At 44.7% G+C, this 16,471-nt stretch overlaps 1 protein-coding gene across 1 annotated transcript in view; it reads left to right on the forward strand.

The window, feature by feature from the left end:
• Positions 1–16,471, forward strand: part of CNTNAP5 (contactin associated protein family member 5) — a 237,229-nt gene that overhangs the window by 113,842 nt on the left and 106,916 nt on the right. The window contains exon 4 of the mRNA XM_073545332.1: positions 7,483–7,630. Within this exon, the coding sequence (XP_073401433.1) occupies positions 7,483–7,630 (148 nt within the window). The remainder of the gene's footprint in view (positions 1–7,482; positions 7,631–16,471) is intronic.

Genomic DNA, 16,471 nt, shown 5'->3' on the forward strand with positions numbered 1-16,471 from the left:
TACACATTCAAAATATATGTCTATACAGCATGAGGCAGGCTCAGACGGTGTTAGGCCCAGTATGGATTGCACGTCATTGCACAAAGGTTAGAAGGGGTACCGTATCCCCGGATAACATCTATGGATAGCGTACACATTCAAAATATATGAGGCAGGCTCAGACGGTGTTAGGCCCAGTATGGATTGCACATCATTGCACAAAGGTTAGAAAGGGTACCGTATCCCCGGATAACATGTATGGATAGCGTACACATTCAAAATATATGTCTATACAGCATGAGGCAGGCTCAGACGGTGTTAGGCCCAGTATGGATTGCCCGTCATTGCACAAAGGTTAGAAGGGGTACCGTATCCCTGGATAACATGTATGGATAGCGTACACATTCAAAATATATGTCTATACAGCATGAGGCAGGCTCAGACGGTGTTAGGCCCAGTATGGATTGCACGTCATTGCACAAAGGTTAGAAGGGGTACCGTATCCCCGGATAACATGTATGGATAGCGTACACATTCAAAATATATGTCTATACAGCATGAGGCAGGCTCAGACGGTGTTAGGCCCAGTATGGATTGCACGTCATTGCACAAAGGTTAGAAGGGGTACCGTATCCCCGGATAACATGTATGGATAGCGTACACATTCAAAATATATGTCTATACAGCATGAGGCAGGCTCAGACGGTGTTAGGCCCAGTATGGATTGCACGTCATTGCACAAAGGTTAGAAAGGGTACCGTATCCCTGGATAACATGTATGGATAGCGTACACATTCAAAATATATGTCTCAGGAGGCAAGCTCAGACGGTGTCAGGCACAGTATGGATTTGACGGCCCAGATTACACAGCGGAGGAGCAGGGAGAGGTAAAGATTGCAAATGCTGGGGCCCTGGCCAAGCAAGGGGGGCCCACTCGTGGGCGTCGGTACTGGCACTGGGCCCCTCATAGTACGGCGGTGTGTCTGACGGCGGGTGTGCACCACCACCGTCAGAGACACTTGATTGCACTATGAGGGACCCTGTGCCAGTGCCCGCGCCCAAGAGTCGGCCTACCCACCTGTCCAGGGCAACGGCACTCGCACGGTGTCGTGCGCTAGGTGGTGACCCCGGCCATGGGGGGGGAGGCAGCACAGTTAGGGAGTTTTAGAAAGTGGCATATGTTGATGTTGGACATTCAACTGATGCAAAAGGCGAAATAGGTGAAGTACCAGGAAGAGGTGGACCAAAGCAAGCCATTTTTCTGTCACCCTATGTGTCATCAGGGGAAGGTGGGACAAAATCCTTGGAAACCCATGCGTGGTTCATTTTAATGAAGGTTAGATCATCCACATTTTGGGTTGACAGACGGGTCCTTTTTTCTGTCAGGATTGATCCAGCTGCACTGAAGACTCTTTCCGATAGCACACTTGCAGCTGGGCAAGCGAGCTCCTGTAAGGCATATTGTGCCAATTCAGGCCAGGTGTCCAGTTTAGCGGCCCAATAGTCGAAGGGGAATGACCTGTGTGGGAGAACACCGATATGGGAGGAAAAGTAGTTTGTAACCATAGTTGACAACTGCTGTCTCCTGTCACTTTCCATCGATGCAGTATTACCAGTTGTGTGAGCGGTATTTGAAAAATCAGTCCACAACATTGTCATGAAACCCCTGTCTGCAACGCCACTTCTGCTGTGTGCACCACGAACACCTCTGCCAAGCTGCCCCCGGCCCGTACGGCTCGTGTGAGAACCATCACCGCTGCTGTGTGCTGGGAATGCCTCAAGCAACCGATTTACCAGAGTTGCTTGTTTATTAGCCAATATTAGGTCAAGGTTCTCCTGTGGCATGATGTTTTGTAATTTGCCTTTATAGCGTGGATCCAGGATGCTGGCCAACCATTAGTCGTCATCGTTCATCATTTTGGCAATGCGGGGGTCCCTTTTTAGGATCCGCAAGGCATAATCTGACATGTGGGCCAATGTTCCCGGTGTCAATGATGCACTGCGAGTGCTGGTTGGAGGAGCACTTTCTGGCAAATCCACATCCCTCCAGTCACACACAAACCCTGTACCAGACCTTGCCACGCCAACATTTTCACTTGCCCCACGAGATGCATCCTCCTCCCCTAAGTAATCATCCCCATCATCCTCCTCCTCCTCCTCCTCTTCTTCCTCCACCTCGTCCAGGAGAGGTCCCTGAGCAGACAATGGCTGAATGTCATCAAGGATTCCCTCCTCCTCTTCCTCCTCATCAACATTGGCTGCAGACGCCTGCTCCTTAAGGTGCGTCAAAGTTTGCATGAGCAGACGCATAAGTGGGATGCTCATGCTTAGGATGGCGTCGTCTGCGCTTACCAGCCGTGTGCATTCCTCAAAACACTGAAGGACTTTACAAAGGTCTTTCAGCTTCGACCACTGCACGCCTGTCAACTCCATGTCTGCTCTCAAAGTGCCTGGCCGTGTATCCTCCCACAAATGCATTATGGCCTGCCTCTGCTCGCACAGCCGCTCCACCATGTGCAGGGTGGAGTTCCACCTTGTTGCAATGTCGATAATGAGGCGGTGGTTGGGAAGGTGGAGCAATCGCTGCAGCTTCTGCATACGAACGGAGTGTACAGGCGACCGGCGGATGTGCGCGCACAGTCTTCGCACCTTCTGGAGCAGGGCTGTTAACTCCGGATAATTTTTGAGGAAGCACTGCACCACCAGGTTCAAGGTGTGAGCCAAGCAAGGTATGTGGCTGAGTTTTGAAAGGGCTATGGCTGCCACAAAATTACGGCCGTTATCACTAACTACCTTGCCTGCCTCAAGATGTACACTGCCCAGCCATGACTCAGTTTTTCGCTTCAAGTACTCGGCCAGCACCTCGGCGGTGTGTCTGTCGCCCAAACACATCATCTGCAACACAGCCTGCTGACGCTTTCCACTAGCTGCTCGATAGGGGGACACATCGTGTGCAACAGTGGCAGCTGCAGATGGAGTGCTCGTACGACTGCGCTCTGTGGACGAGCTGTCGCTTCTGGAGGAGGAGGAGGAGGAGGAGGAGGGTCGAACGCCTACAGCCAACTGTTTCCTATACCGTGGGCTAGGCAGCACTGTCCCACCACCGCTGTCCCCTGTGGACCCTGCATCCACCACATTAACCCAGTGCGCAGTGATGGACACGTAACGGCCCTGGCCATGCCGACTGGACCATGCATCAGTTGTGAGGTGCACCTTTCCGCTCACTGACTGCTTGAGTGCATGGACAATGCGGTCTTTCACATGATGGTGGAGGGCTGGGATGGCTTTGCGAGAGAAGAAGTGGCGACTGGGTAGGTCATAGCGTGGTACTGCATAGGCCATGAGTTCGCGGAAAGCTGTGCTTTCCACCAACCGAAAGGGCATCATCTCAAACGAGATTAGTTTGGCAATGTGGGCGTTCAAACCCAGTGTACGCGGATGAGAGACTGAGTACTTTCTTGACCTACTCATAGTGTCTGGGAGGGTGAGCTGGACTTGAGAGCTGCATATGGTGGAAGTAGCGGTGGACAGGGCGGACTGAGAGAGGGTTGATGATGGTGATGGAGTTGTTGTTCTTTCTGATGGCCTAGAATCAGTCTTTCGTTGATATAACAGTGGGATTCCCTGACTGCTGTGGCCTTGCAACGACACCTCAACATTTGCTGCTGTGCTAACCGGTGGGCTTACAGTGGGGGAAACAATGTAGCGTTGCTGACTACCTTCGTTGTGATCAGTTGCACATGTGGCACTTGAGGTTTGGTGTTGTGTCCACGCTTGCAAGTGCATGCTGGTTAAATGTCTAAGCATGCAACTGGTATTCAAATTTTTCAGATTTTTCCCTCGGCTAAAGGTCTTTGCGCACTTCTTACAGATAACCTTGGCCTGATCATGAGGATTTTGTTCAAAAAACTGCCACACTGCACTCTTCCTACTTTGGCAGACATTTTGCGGCCTAGCACGCTGTGATCTTTTGACCCTCTGGACAAGCTGTCCAGCAACTCTTTTGATGTTTGGAACCTGTCTTTGGAGTACTCCGGGCCTGCCAGATAACAGCTGTTGCGATGTCGATGTCTGCTGTGGATGCTCCTCATCTGAGCTATTGGAAGCAGCACCCTCTTCCCCCAATGGATGCCAATCTGGGTCAACAACTGGGTCATCCATCACCTCCTCTTCTATGTCATGTGCACCTTTCTCTGTGTCACCGTGTATGGTGGTATAGTGTGCGGGAAGGGGCACCTGAGTCTCATCAGGGTCAAAATCTGGCTCTGTACACTGCGAGGACAATGTAGTGCTCTGAGTGAATGTACCAGCAGAATCATCCATCAGCGGCTGTGCATCAGTGCACTCCATGTCAGATTCATCTTGGCCTGGGTAATTCACCATTTGACTTGATAATCCAGGCATGGTATGTGAAAACAGCTCCATGGAGTAATCAGTAGTATGGCCTGCGTCATCCTTCAATCTTGGTTGGGGTGAAGGACACAAGGAAAGGTGTGGTTCATGAACATGAGCCTCCAATGACGACTCAGTGCTTTTACTTTTTACAACTGAAGAAGAGGAGGTGATAGAGCTGGAGGCTGAGTCAGCAATGTAAGACAAAACTTTTTCCTGATGCTCTGCCTTTAAAAGCGGTTTGCCAACTCCTAGAAAACTAAGCGTTCGAGTCCTTATGTAGCCAGACGATGACGCAGGGTCAGCACCTCCTGCATTCGGTCCTATTTTGCTCTTGCCACTACCATCAGATCCACCACCAACACCATCATTACCAGCTGCCAACCCCCGCCCAATTCCACGGCCTCTTCCACCAGCCTTCCTCATTTTTGGTAGAAATGTAGACAAAATCCAACAAACTATATAGTAATGTAAAACAAGGTACAAGGTGTCTATAGGACAGGGGAGTTTTAGAATTTCTGCACACACTTGTGGACAGTGGACACTTGTGGATTGTGTGCGGCCCACTGATATCTGAGCGCTATGTGACACGCTCGATGGCACAGCTGCCTGTGACCAAAGTGACGAGAGGATAATGGAGATTTTGAATCTCTGCGTACACTTTTGGACACTGGACACTTGTGGATTGTGTGCGGCCCACTGATATCTGAGCGCTATGTGACACGCTCGATGGCACAGCTGCCTGTGACCAAAGTGACGAGAGGATAATGGAGATTTTGAATCTCTGCGTACACTTTTGGACACTGGACACTTGTGGATTGTGTGCGGCCCACTGATATCTGAGCGCTATGTGACACGCTCGATGGCACAGCTGCCTGTGACCAAAGTGACGAGAGGATAATGGAGATTTTGAATCTCTGCGTACACTTGTGGACAGTGGACACTTGTGGATTGTGTGCGGCCCACTGATATCTGAGCGCTATGTGACACGCTCGATGGCACAGCTGCCTGTGACCAAAGTGACGAGAGGATAATGGAGATTTTGAATCTCTGCGTACACTTTTGGACACTGGACACTTGTGGATTGTGTGCGGCCCACTGATATCTGAGCGCTATGTGACACGCTCGATGGCACAGCTGCCTGTGACCAAAGTGACGAGAGGATAATGGAGATTTTGAATCTCTGCGTACACTTGTGGACACTGGACACTTGTGGATTGTGTGCGGCCCACTGATATCTGAGCGCTATGTGACACGCTCGATGGCACAGCTGCCTGTGACCAAAGTGACGAGAGGATAATGGAGATTTTGAATCTCTGCGTACACTTTTGGACACTGGACACTTGTGGATTGTGTGAGGCCCACTGATATCTGAGCACTATGTGACACGCTCGATGGCACAGCTGCCTGTGACCAAAGTGACGAGAGGATAATGGAGATTTTGAATCTCTGCGTACACTTGTGGACAGTGGACACTTGTAGATTGTGTGCGGCCCACTGATATCTGAGCGCTATGTGACACGCTCGATGGCACAGCTGCCTGTGACCAAAGTGACGAGAGGATAATGGAGATTTTGAATCTCTGCGTACACTTTTGGACACTGGACACTTGTGGATTGTGTGCGGCCCACTGATATCTGAGCGCTATGTGACACGCTCGATGGCACAGCTGCCTGTGACCAAAGTGACGAGAGGATAAGGGAGATTTTGAATCTCTGCGTACACTTTTGGACACTGGACACTTGTGGATTGTGTGCGGCCCACTGATATCTGAGCGCTATGTGACACGCTCGATGGCACAGCTGCCTGTGACCAAAGTGACGAGAGGATAATGGAGATTTTGAATCTCTGCGTACACTTGTGGACACTTGTGGATTGTGTGCGGCCCACTGATATCTGAGCGCTATGTGACACGCTCGATGGCACAGCTGCCTGTGACCAAAGTGATGAGAGGATAATGGAGATTTTGAATCTCTGCATACACTTTTGGACACTGGACACTTGTGGATTGTGTGCGGCCCACTGATATCTGAGCGCTATGTGACACGCTCGATGGCACAGCTGCCTGTGACCAAAGTGACGAGAGGATAATGGAGATTGGATTGCTTTTAAAAAAGCAGTTTGCGGAGCAGTGGGTAAACAGCAATGCCAGCGTGTCAGGAAGCCTTAAAAGGCAGCCCAACAACCAACACCACTGATACACCACTATATAGCCTCCCCTTGCACTGCACACACAGTGACTTGTGTGTTGTGCAGGCCAAATCGCTAGCAGCAGAAGCAGTTTTTTTTCTTCTTCCCTGCCTAACGCTCTCCCTACAGAATCAGCAGCAACCTCTCCCTATACTAAGATCGGCAGAAGTAAGATGGCGGTCGGCGTGCACGCCCTTTTATACCCCCTGTGACGCCCACCAAAGCAAGCCAATCACTTGCATGCCCTTCTGAAAGATGGTGGTGACCCCTGCCTATGTCATCACGTTGCCCACAGTGTCCGTGGATCCTGATTGGCTGAAAAAGAGAGCAAAACAAACTTTTGAAACGCGACTTTGGCGCGTAAGTCGCCGACCTCGTGGCCGACCTCATCCTAGGGTCGGGTTTCGTTTCATGAAACCCGACTTTGCCAAAAGTCGGCGACTTTTGAATTTTTTCGACCCGTTTCGCTCAACTCTAGTTATAACCTTACATATTTTGTAGTTTTTTGCACCATTTTGTGGAGTAACGTGAAGGACATTGAGAATTGGAGGCTTTTTGTGCTATCAGCTGTGTACACTTTTCTCACCACTTAACCCTGAAACGTTTATTATGTTACTAAAGTGACTATCATGTGTGACAGGAATTTCTCTACAATTATTGCACACTTTCCCGCCTGAATAGATTCTGAACACATCAGAATGGAGTTTTTAAAGGTCATTCTAAATTAACCGGCTGAAGCATGTTGGCAATTTAAATTCTGAGAATTCCTTTCATTTTCTCGTTTTCTAATTTGTTCTCTAAATCAGACCAATGATCAGGAGAACAGTTTGATCTCCATCTACTTTCGAGCCTTGTTGTGATACAGATGTATCTCCGTATAAAGTCATAATTTGATCTTTAATTGTTACATTGTATCTACAGGAGTTTCCAGGAAACACTAATGCGGATAGTGTGGTCTCTCATAAGTTCCAGCATTCCATTAAAGCCAGATTTCTACGATTTATTCCCTTGGAGTGGAATCCTAGCGGTAGTATTGGAATGAGGATCGAGGTCTACGGCTGCTCATACAGTAAGTTTTCTTATTTTTGAAAGCTATTACAAGAGGGCTAGATGTTTTAGAATTATATGTAATCTAAGGCTTCTGAAAGGATTTCTCCAATGCAGGGGAAAATTCATGCCTAATGCAGGTGTCGCAGTAACAGTGTTGTCTGATGGACCGTATGTAATATAATAACATTTATTAATGCAAAGTCATAGATTGCTAGTGTGATTTACGCACAAGTCTTCAAAATATAGTCCATAGTTGCTTTTGGCTTCATGAGTGGAGCCTCCCTACATTAATCTTTTCAATTATGGAGCCTCCCAATCCTGTACTCTTCATAGTTGGAACCTCCCTATCCTGTACTCCTCATAGGTTGAGCCTCCATATCCTGTACTCCTCATAAGTGGAGCCTCCCTATCCTGTACTCCTCATAGGTGGAGCCTCCATATCCTGTACTCCTCATAGGTGGAGCCTCCCTTTCCTGTACTCCTCATAGGTGGAGCCTCCCTATCCTGTACTCCTCATAGGTGGAGCCTCCCAATTCTGTACATCTACTTGTAGGGTTAATTCATTTAGGGAGTTGTCCCTTTCCCCATAGGGATTGTGATTTTTGTTTACACCCATTTTTCTAGTTTTGTCTCAGCTATTTGAAGGTGATGGCAAAAAGAAGGTGGTTTGCAGGACTCTCAAACAGCAACCATGGAACACTGAGCCAGACAAGGGGCCTAAAAACTCATTCACTCATCTTCTTTAACAAATATTCAGAGTTGTTACATTAATCCAAGTGATATTTAGTTTTTATAAAGCGACTGATGCTTTGGCATTGCATACTTTTTTGTCATTTGTTCAGGGTCAGAAGTGAGGAGGTTGGACATTTTGATTAGAAAGGTGGCAGTGTAACATTCTTCTGTCCATCAAGATGAGGACCAGGAGCTGCTGATTACTTGTTATTAGTAATGCTCTTGTATACCAGACCTCAATGATTTCATCTCTCCGATATCATGTCATAAAATCCAGATCAGTAATGGTCTGACAGCCGAGTCCTCACCATTCCTCAGAATGAACGTCTCATGTCTCACCTGTCTCACATATCTCATGTGACTGTATGGATGCAATTTATGGAAACCATCTCAATCAATATACAGTAGAAGTCTACTTAATTACTTCCATTAGTTTGGCGGAACAAATGACTGGGATCTACTTTTTCTTAAAGTTTGGTAGTACTGACTACTAGGGGTACAGGTGTAGAAGGAGCCAAAGTTACATTCTCACCTGGCTCTGGTGTCTGAGGGATCTGTAGATCGTGTCAGCAAGAAAAGATACCAGAATAATAAATGCCACATGATTGCAAATGTCCGTAAGGAGTGTTATCAATTTTGCATTGGAGCTGTGGAAGTTTACTTTATATCAATATGTCAAAATGATGTATAAAAAATAATAATTGAGGGTCTGGAATATGGGACCCCAACATATTATATGAATAGAGAGCTTTAGTCTTATTTCAAGGAAAGTCCTGAAAGAAACAACTCTTTTACTTTGCTGTCAGTTGCACAAGTTTTTCGCTAAAAAGAAAGCTTCCTCGCTTTTGGAAATGGCGCTGGTCCCATATACTGGACCCCGCTGATTGCATAAGTCATACTGACATTTCAGACACGTATGAAATATCGGGAACGTTCCATTTCTACAGACAGTTTGTTCCCGTGGACATTATCCATGCTTCTGTCAGGAATTTATACGTAATTATGTGTCCTGATCCGTCGTTGCGGGCTCGCCAGCATTGTAAGTGACATTGATCAGATGTGATCAGAATGAATTACTTGTGTTCTGTGCAGGATCCAGACATGTAATCAGCGATTGTTCAGGCGTGCACGTATGAACATACATCTATCACGCTGACATGTGCTCGTTATGGAGATATTTTCTAGTCCTGATCTTCCCGACACTGAATGATTTGTAAATTAAAACTTTTTTTTCCCTTAATTTAATGTATCAGCGTCATTCCTGGTACTAAGATCAGTGGGATGTGAAGCAGGTGGAAATATCACGGAGGATTGCTGCTCGTAGCGAACGTATAACGTATAGAGCAGTCAGATGTAATGGTGGGAATTATAATGGGAACAGCATGTAATAACCCGAATGTGGAGGAACCAGCGATGAGGAAGGAGCCAAATACTGATGGGAACACCACACAGGGTTTCAGGATTTTTGTTTCATTTTCTTTATAAAGGGACTTTCTTATGTGAATATTATCGTCTACATCTTCTATTACAGCTTATGATAGAGAAATTGAAAATTGCAATTTCCTACTGTTTTATCCTGAAAGAACATCAACTACAAGAGCAACACTTGTTCTTAAGGAGCTTGAGACTTATCCTCAATTATAGCAGCAACTATTATAATCCAGAGCTACAGTCACCACATCAGCTAAACGTCCGAAAAGAGGGAACATAGATAGTGTTTTCTGCAAACAATTAGTACTTTTACCAGAATAGAAAAAAAATTGATACCACAGTATAATACAGGATAAGTACAGGATCAATAATGTAATGTATGTACACAGTGACTGCACCAGCAGAATAATGAGTGCAGCTCTGGAGTATAATACAGGATGTAACTCAGGATCAGTAATGTAATGTATGTACACAGTGACTGCACCAGCAGAATAATGAGTGCAGCTCTGGAGTATAATACAGGATGTAACTCAGGATCAGTAATGTAATGTATGTACACAGTGACTGCACCAGCAGAATAGTGAGTGCAGCTCTGGAGTATAATACAGGATGTAACTCAGGATCAGTAATGTAATGTATGTACACACTGACTCCACAAGCAGAATAGTGAGTGCAGCTCTGAGGTATAATACAGGATGTAACTCAGGATCAGTAATGTATTGTATGTACACAGCGACTGCACCAGCAGAATAGTGAGTGCAGCTCTGGAGTATAATACAGTATGTAACTCAGGATCAGTAATGTAATGTATGCACACAGTGACTGCACCAGCAGAATAGTGACTGCAGCTCTGGGGTATAATACAGGATTTAACTCTGGGTCAGTAATGTAATGTATGTACACAGTGACTGCACCAGCAGAATAGTGAGTGCAGCTCTGGGGTATAATACAGGAGGTAACTCAGCATTAGTAATGTAATTTATGTACACAGTGACTGCACCAGCAGAATAGTGAGTACAGCTCTGGGGTATAATACAGGATGTAACTCAGGATCAGTAATGTAATGTATGTACACAGTGACTACACCAGCAGAATAGTGAGTGCAGCTCTGGGGTATAATACAGGATGTAACTCAGGATCAGTAATGTAATGCATGTACACAGTGACTGCACCAGCAGAATAGTGAGTGCAGCTCTGGAGTATAATACAGGATGTAACTCAGCATTAGTAATGTAATTTATGTACACAGTGACTGCACCAGCAGAATAGTGAGTGCAGCTCTGGGTTATAATACAGGATGTAACTCAGGATCAGTAATGTAATGTACACACAGTGACTATACCAGCTGAATAGTGAGTGCAGCTCTGGGGTATAATACAGGAGGTAACTCAGCATTAGTAATGTAATTTATGTACACAGTGACTGCACCAGCAGAATAGTGAGTGCAGCTCTGGGGTATAGTACAGGATGTAACTCAGGATCAGTAATGTAATGTACACACAGTGACTATACCAGCTGAATAGTGAGTGCAGCTCTGGGGTATAATACAGGATATAACTCAGGATCAGTAATGTAATGTATGTACACACTGACTCCACCAGCAGAATAGTGAGTGCAGCTCTGGGGTATAATACAGGATGTAACTCAGGATCAGTAATGTAATGTACACACAGTGACTATACCAGCAGAATAGTGAGTGCAGCTCTGGGGTATAATACAGGATGTAACTCAGGATCAGTAATGTAATGTACAGTATGTACACAGTGACTATACCAGCAGAATAGTGAGTGCAGCTCTGGGGTATAATACAGGATGTAACTCAGGATCAGTAATGTAATGTATGTACACAGTGACTGCACCAGCAGAATAGTGAGTGCAGCTCTGTGGTATAATACAGGATGTAACTCAGGATCAGTAATGTAATGTATGTATACAGTGACTCCACGAGCAGAATAGTGAGTGCAGCTCTGAGGTATAATACAGGATGTAACTCAGGATCAGTAAATAATGTGTGTACACAGTGACTGCACCAGCAGAATAGTGACTGCAGCTCTGGGGTATAATACAGGATTTAACTCTGGGTCAGTAATGTATGTACACAGTGACTGCACCAGCAGAATAGTGAGTGCAGCTCTGGGGTATAATACAGGATGTAACTCAGGATCAGTAATGTAATGTATGTACACAGTGCCTGCACCAGCAGAATAGTGAGTGCAGCTCTGGGGTATAATACAGGATGTAACTCAGGATCAGTGATGTAATGTATGTACACAGTGACTGCACCAGCAGAATAGTGAGTGCAGCTCTGGGGTATAATACAGGAAGTAACTCAGGATCACTAATGTAATGTATGTACACAGTGACTGCACCAGCAAAATAGTGAGTGCAGCTCTGGGGTATAATACAGGATGTAACTCAGGATCAGTAATGTAATGTATGTACACAGTGACTGCACCAGCAGAATAGTGAGTGCAGCTCTGGGGGTATAATACAGGATGTAACTCAGGATCAGTAATGTAATTTATGTGCACAGTGACTGCACCAGCAGAATAGTGAGTGCAGCTCTGGAGTATAAAAAAGGGCCAGTGTTATAGGAATATATCTCTTTGTATTGTGTTCTCTAATACACTTTATATGTCCAGGATGATCCTTTACCTTTGGGAAACATGTTATCATTATTTTTCAGGCTTCTCCAGGATTACTTTCCTTGTATTGTCCATGTAGTGAATGTTGACTGTGTATAGTGTCTGCAGTAAAGCTGAAGAGACAGTAGGAGATTTTTTTTCATCCATTTCTTCATAATTGTATCAATCAGGACAATACTTTGAGATCATCAACAATTTCTTCCTATACAAGAGCACCAATGTGTGGACAGCAGTGATGATCGGCGTCTTTCCATTGTGTGTGGAGATTCTGAGTAATGTCGGTATCTGTAGATGCCAGCCATGATCCTTCTTTTCCTTCATCACCGGATCATTCCGTTGTTTGAACTTCAGTGAACTCCCTACTAGAAATTCATCCTGAAATCTCTTTTTCGTTCACCGTGACCTTCTACTAAATGACAGATTTTATATTTGGAGTTTACATTAAACTGCAGCCGCCACTTATCTCTAATCACAATGGTTCCATTTGTTGTAAAGTATTAGTCTTACTGATATTTCATTCTGGGCGTTTATTATCTGCGACGCCATTATTATTCCATCTCCAGAGCCGAGCCAAGAAGTGTAAATTACTTATGAAAGTGTTTTCTAAAAGATTAATGAAGCTTTCATCATGAAGAAGAAATTCACTGAATATTCAGAATGTCAGCGGAAATTCTGTAGAAATATGGACAGGGTAGATGGATGGATCGATCGTTATTAGATAGATCATAGATAGATAATAGATGATTGACAGATCTCGGAAAAAATGGGGGGGCGGCACACCAGCTTGTAAAGGTGAATAAAGTGCACATAGTGGCGACGTTTCGGCTCCTAGCGTGAGCCTTTCTCAGGCAACATAAAAGTGCAAGTGGTGGAGTATCTATAGTTACAGACCTCAATGGTGCAATGACATCTTTTTAACATTATTCATTCTTCCGTAAATTCTTTATAGAATATGTCATCGTGTGATCCATTTCATGGTGACTATACAGTATAAAAAACGATATTGTATAATATCATATACAGCGTTCAGTGTAGATTCATACGTTGTGTCCATAAACAGTCACATGCGGAAACATTAAATAGTAATAATTGCTAGAACGCTCAAACAGTTGTTTCATTGCCATTTTCGGCATCTTACGGCATTTCCTGCGCATGTCCACTATGTCATGAGCTTGGTTCGTGATTCTGACCTCACATTTCAGTCGCGCATGCACACAGTGTTCATCGGCGTTACCGGCGCCATCTTGGAATTTGTAATCAGCATTCCGTCCATTGCTGTCATGTGTTTTATGACTTCTGATGCCACCGACGATATATTACAAATTGGATACTCTGCAGTCATAGTTCTGGTAAATCTTTCTTCTTTCTTCTGCAAACGGGGCTTCACGGTCATTTCACATTTTCTCCATTCAGCCCCACACTGAGATTCCATGTGTTTCCCTATTTCTAGATACATCCATGCAGTGTGACCAGGGTGCCAAGTGCCCACCTGTAGCCAACTCCAGGACCCCGTTTTTCATCTACATGCAAATGTGACATTATCCTCATTAATTTAACAATTTACCCCGTTCATTGTTATATAAATTTGTGATTAAGATGCTGCCTTTATCTGCACCTAGTGATTCAAGTATATTGTGCCAAGTACTGCTCATATAAGAGGGTAGTGGCCAACTCTTGTAGAGCGGCCCACCAGAGGATTCTCCTGTTCTCCTGTGGGCCAGTCCAAGCCTGCATCCATGGACTAAGGGTACCAGGTCAGAGTCACGATTCTTGCAGGTCAGGTTAACACAAGATCTCCCCTTCCTTGTCGAAAGAGACATAGAGAAGAGAGATAACCGCATCTATATTATAATCAATATCATCTAAGAATAACTTGTGTTCTTTTACAGGAAAATATGAATAATAATAGATAGTTATGGGATAGATAATAGAGAGATAATCGATAGATGATAGATAATATATAGATAGATATGGGATAGATAATAGACAATAGATAGATAATAGATACAGTTGTACTCAAAAGTTTACATACCCCGGCAGAATTTTTGCTTTCTTGGCCTTTTTTCAGAGAATATGAATGATAACACCAAACCTTTTTCTCCACTCATGGTTAGTGGTTGGGTGAAACCATTTATTATCAAACTACTGTGTTTTCTCTTTTTAAATCATAATGACAACCCAAAACATCCATATGACCCTGATCAAATGTTCACATACCTCATTTCTTACCGTGTATTGCCCCCTCTAACATCAATGACAGCTTGAAGTCTTTTGTGGTAGCTGTGGATGAGGTTCTTTATTTTCTCAGATGGTAAAGCTGCCCACTCTTCTTGACAAAATGCCTCCAGTTCCTGTAAATTCCTGGGCTGTCTAGCACGAACTGCGCGCTTGATATCGCCCCAGAGTGGCTCAATGATATTGAGGTCAGGAGACTGAGATGGCCTCTCCAGAACCTTCACTTTGTTGTGCTGTAGCCAATGATAGGTCGACTTGGCCTTGTGTTTTGGATCGTTGTCATGTTGGAACGTCCGAGTACGTCCCATGCACAGCTTCCGGGCTGATGACTGCAAATTTGCCTCCAGTATTTGCTGATAACTGGCTGCATTCATCTTTCCTTCAACTTTTACTAAGTTTCCTGTGCCTTTGTAGCTCACACATCCTCAAAACATCACTGATCCACCTCCGTGCTTTACAGTAGGAATGGTGTTCCTTTCATCATAGGCCTTGTTGACCTCTCTCCAAATGTAACATTTATGTTTGTGGCCAAAAAGTTTAATTTTGGTCTCATCACTCCAAAATACCTTGTTCCAGAAGTTTTGAGGCTTGTCTCTGTGCTGTTTTGTGTATTGTAGGCGAGATACTTTTTGACATTTGTGCAGTAATTGCTTTCTTCTGAGATTTATTTTGGTCTACCTGACTGTGGTTTTGTTTTTACAGAGCCCCTGATTTTCCATTTGTTAATCACAGTTTGAACACTGCTGACTGGCATTATCAATTCCTTGAATATCTTTTTGTATCCCTTTCCTGTTTTATACAGTACAACCTTTTCCGTAGATCTGTTGACAATTCTTCTGCTTTCCCCATGCCTCACTCCATATGTTACAGCTTGTGCCAGTTTGTCCAATCCCCTGTTATATTAGTATCTTTTGCTTTGCCTCCAGTTCACACTAGAGTGCTGATCTAGCGGGGGTGAGGTCGTGTGGCCTCAGGTTTTTTGTATATCAGATGTGTTGGATTTTTTAGGGTTTTTGTGTAATTGCAGACAGTGCCTTTCCTTTCCTATCCTATCTAGACAGTTTGGGCCCCATCATTTGCTCAGTCTATTTTCTGCCTGTTTGTGTCTCATCTTGTCTCACCGACAATATATGTTTGGGGGCTGTCTATTCCTTTGGGGTTCTACTCCGGGGCAGTTTAGATTTCACCTTTTGGCTTTAGGCTTAGTTAGTTTTCCGGCTGTGCCGAGGTGTCTAGGGCATCGTAGGTACGCTCCACGGCTACTGCTAGTTGTGTTGTTAGGATCAGGGGTCCGCAATCCGCTGAGTTACCAACCTCTCTGGTTTCCTGGTAGCTTAGCCTGTTCCTGCCATCCTCCTCGGTGACCCGTTCATAACACACAGGTGAGGATGTTGCCTTTAGTAGCCAGTCAAACCAATTTGTGTCAACTTCTGTGGATGTTATCAGGCCAAAATCACCAGGGTATGTAAACTTTTGATAAGGGTCATTTGGATGTTTTGGGTTGTCATTATGATTTAGAAAGATAAAACACAGTAGTTTGATAATACATGGCTTCACCCAACCACTAACCATGAGTGGTGAAAAAGATTTGGTGTTATCATTCGTATTCCTAAAAAAAGGCCAAGAAAGCAAAAATTCTGCCGGAGTATGTAAACTTTTGAGCATAACTGTAGATAATAGATAGATAATATATATATACAGGCGCTTCTCTCAAAATTATAATATCATCAAAAAGTGAAATTATTTCAGTTTTTCAATACAAAAAGTGAATCTCCTATACTCTATAGAGTCATTACTGTTTATTTCTGGTAAAATGA

The sequence above is a fragment of the Dendrobates tinctorius genome, unplaced genomic scaffold, assembly GCF_039654945.1.
Source record: "Dendrobates tinctorius isolate UK_male_01 unplaced genomic scaffold, ASM3965494v1 ptg000143l, whole genome shotgun sequence".
NCBI lineage: Eukaryota > Metazoa > Chordata > Amphibia > Anura > Dendrobatidae > Dendrobates > Dendrobates tinctorius.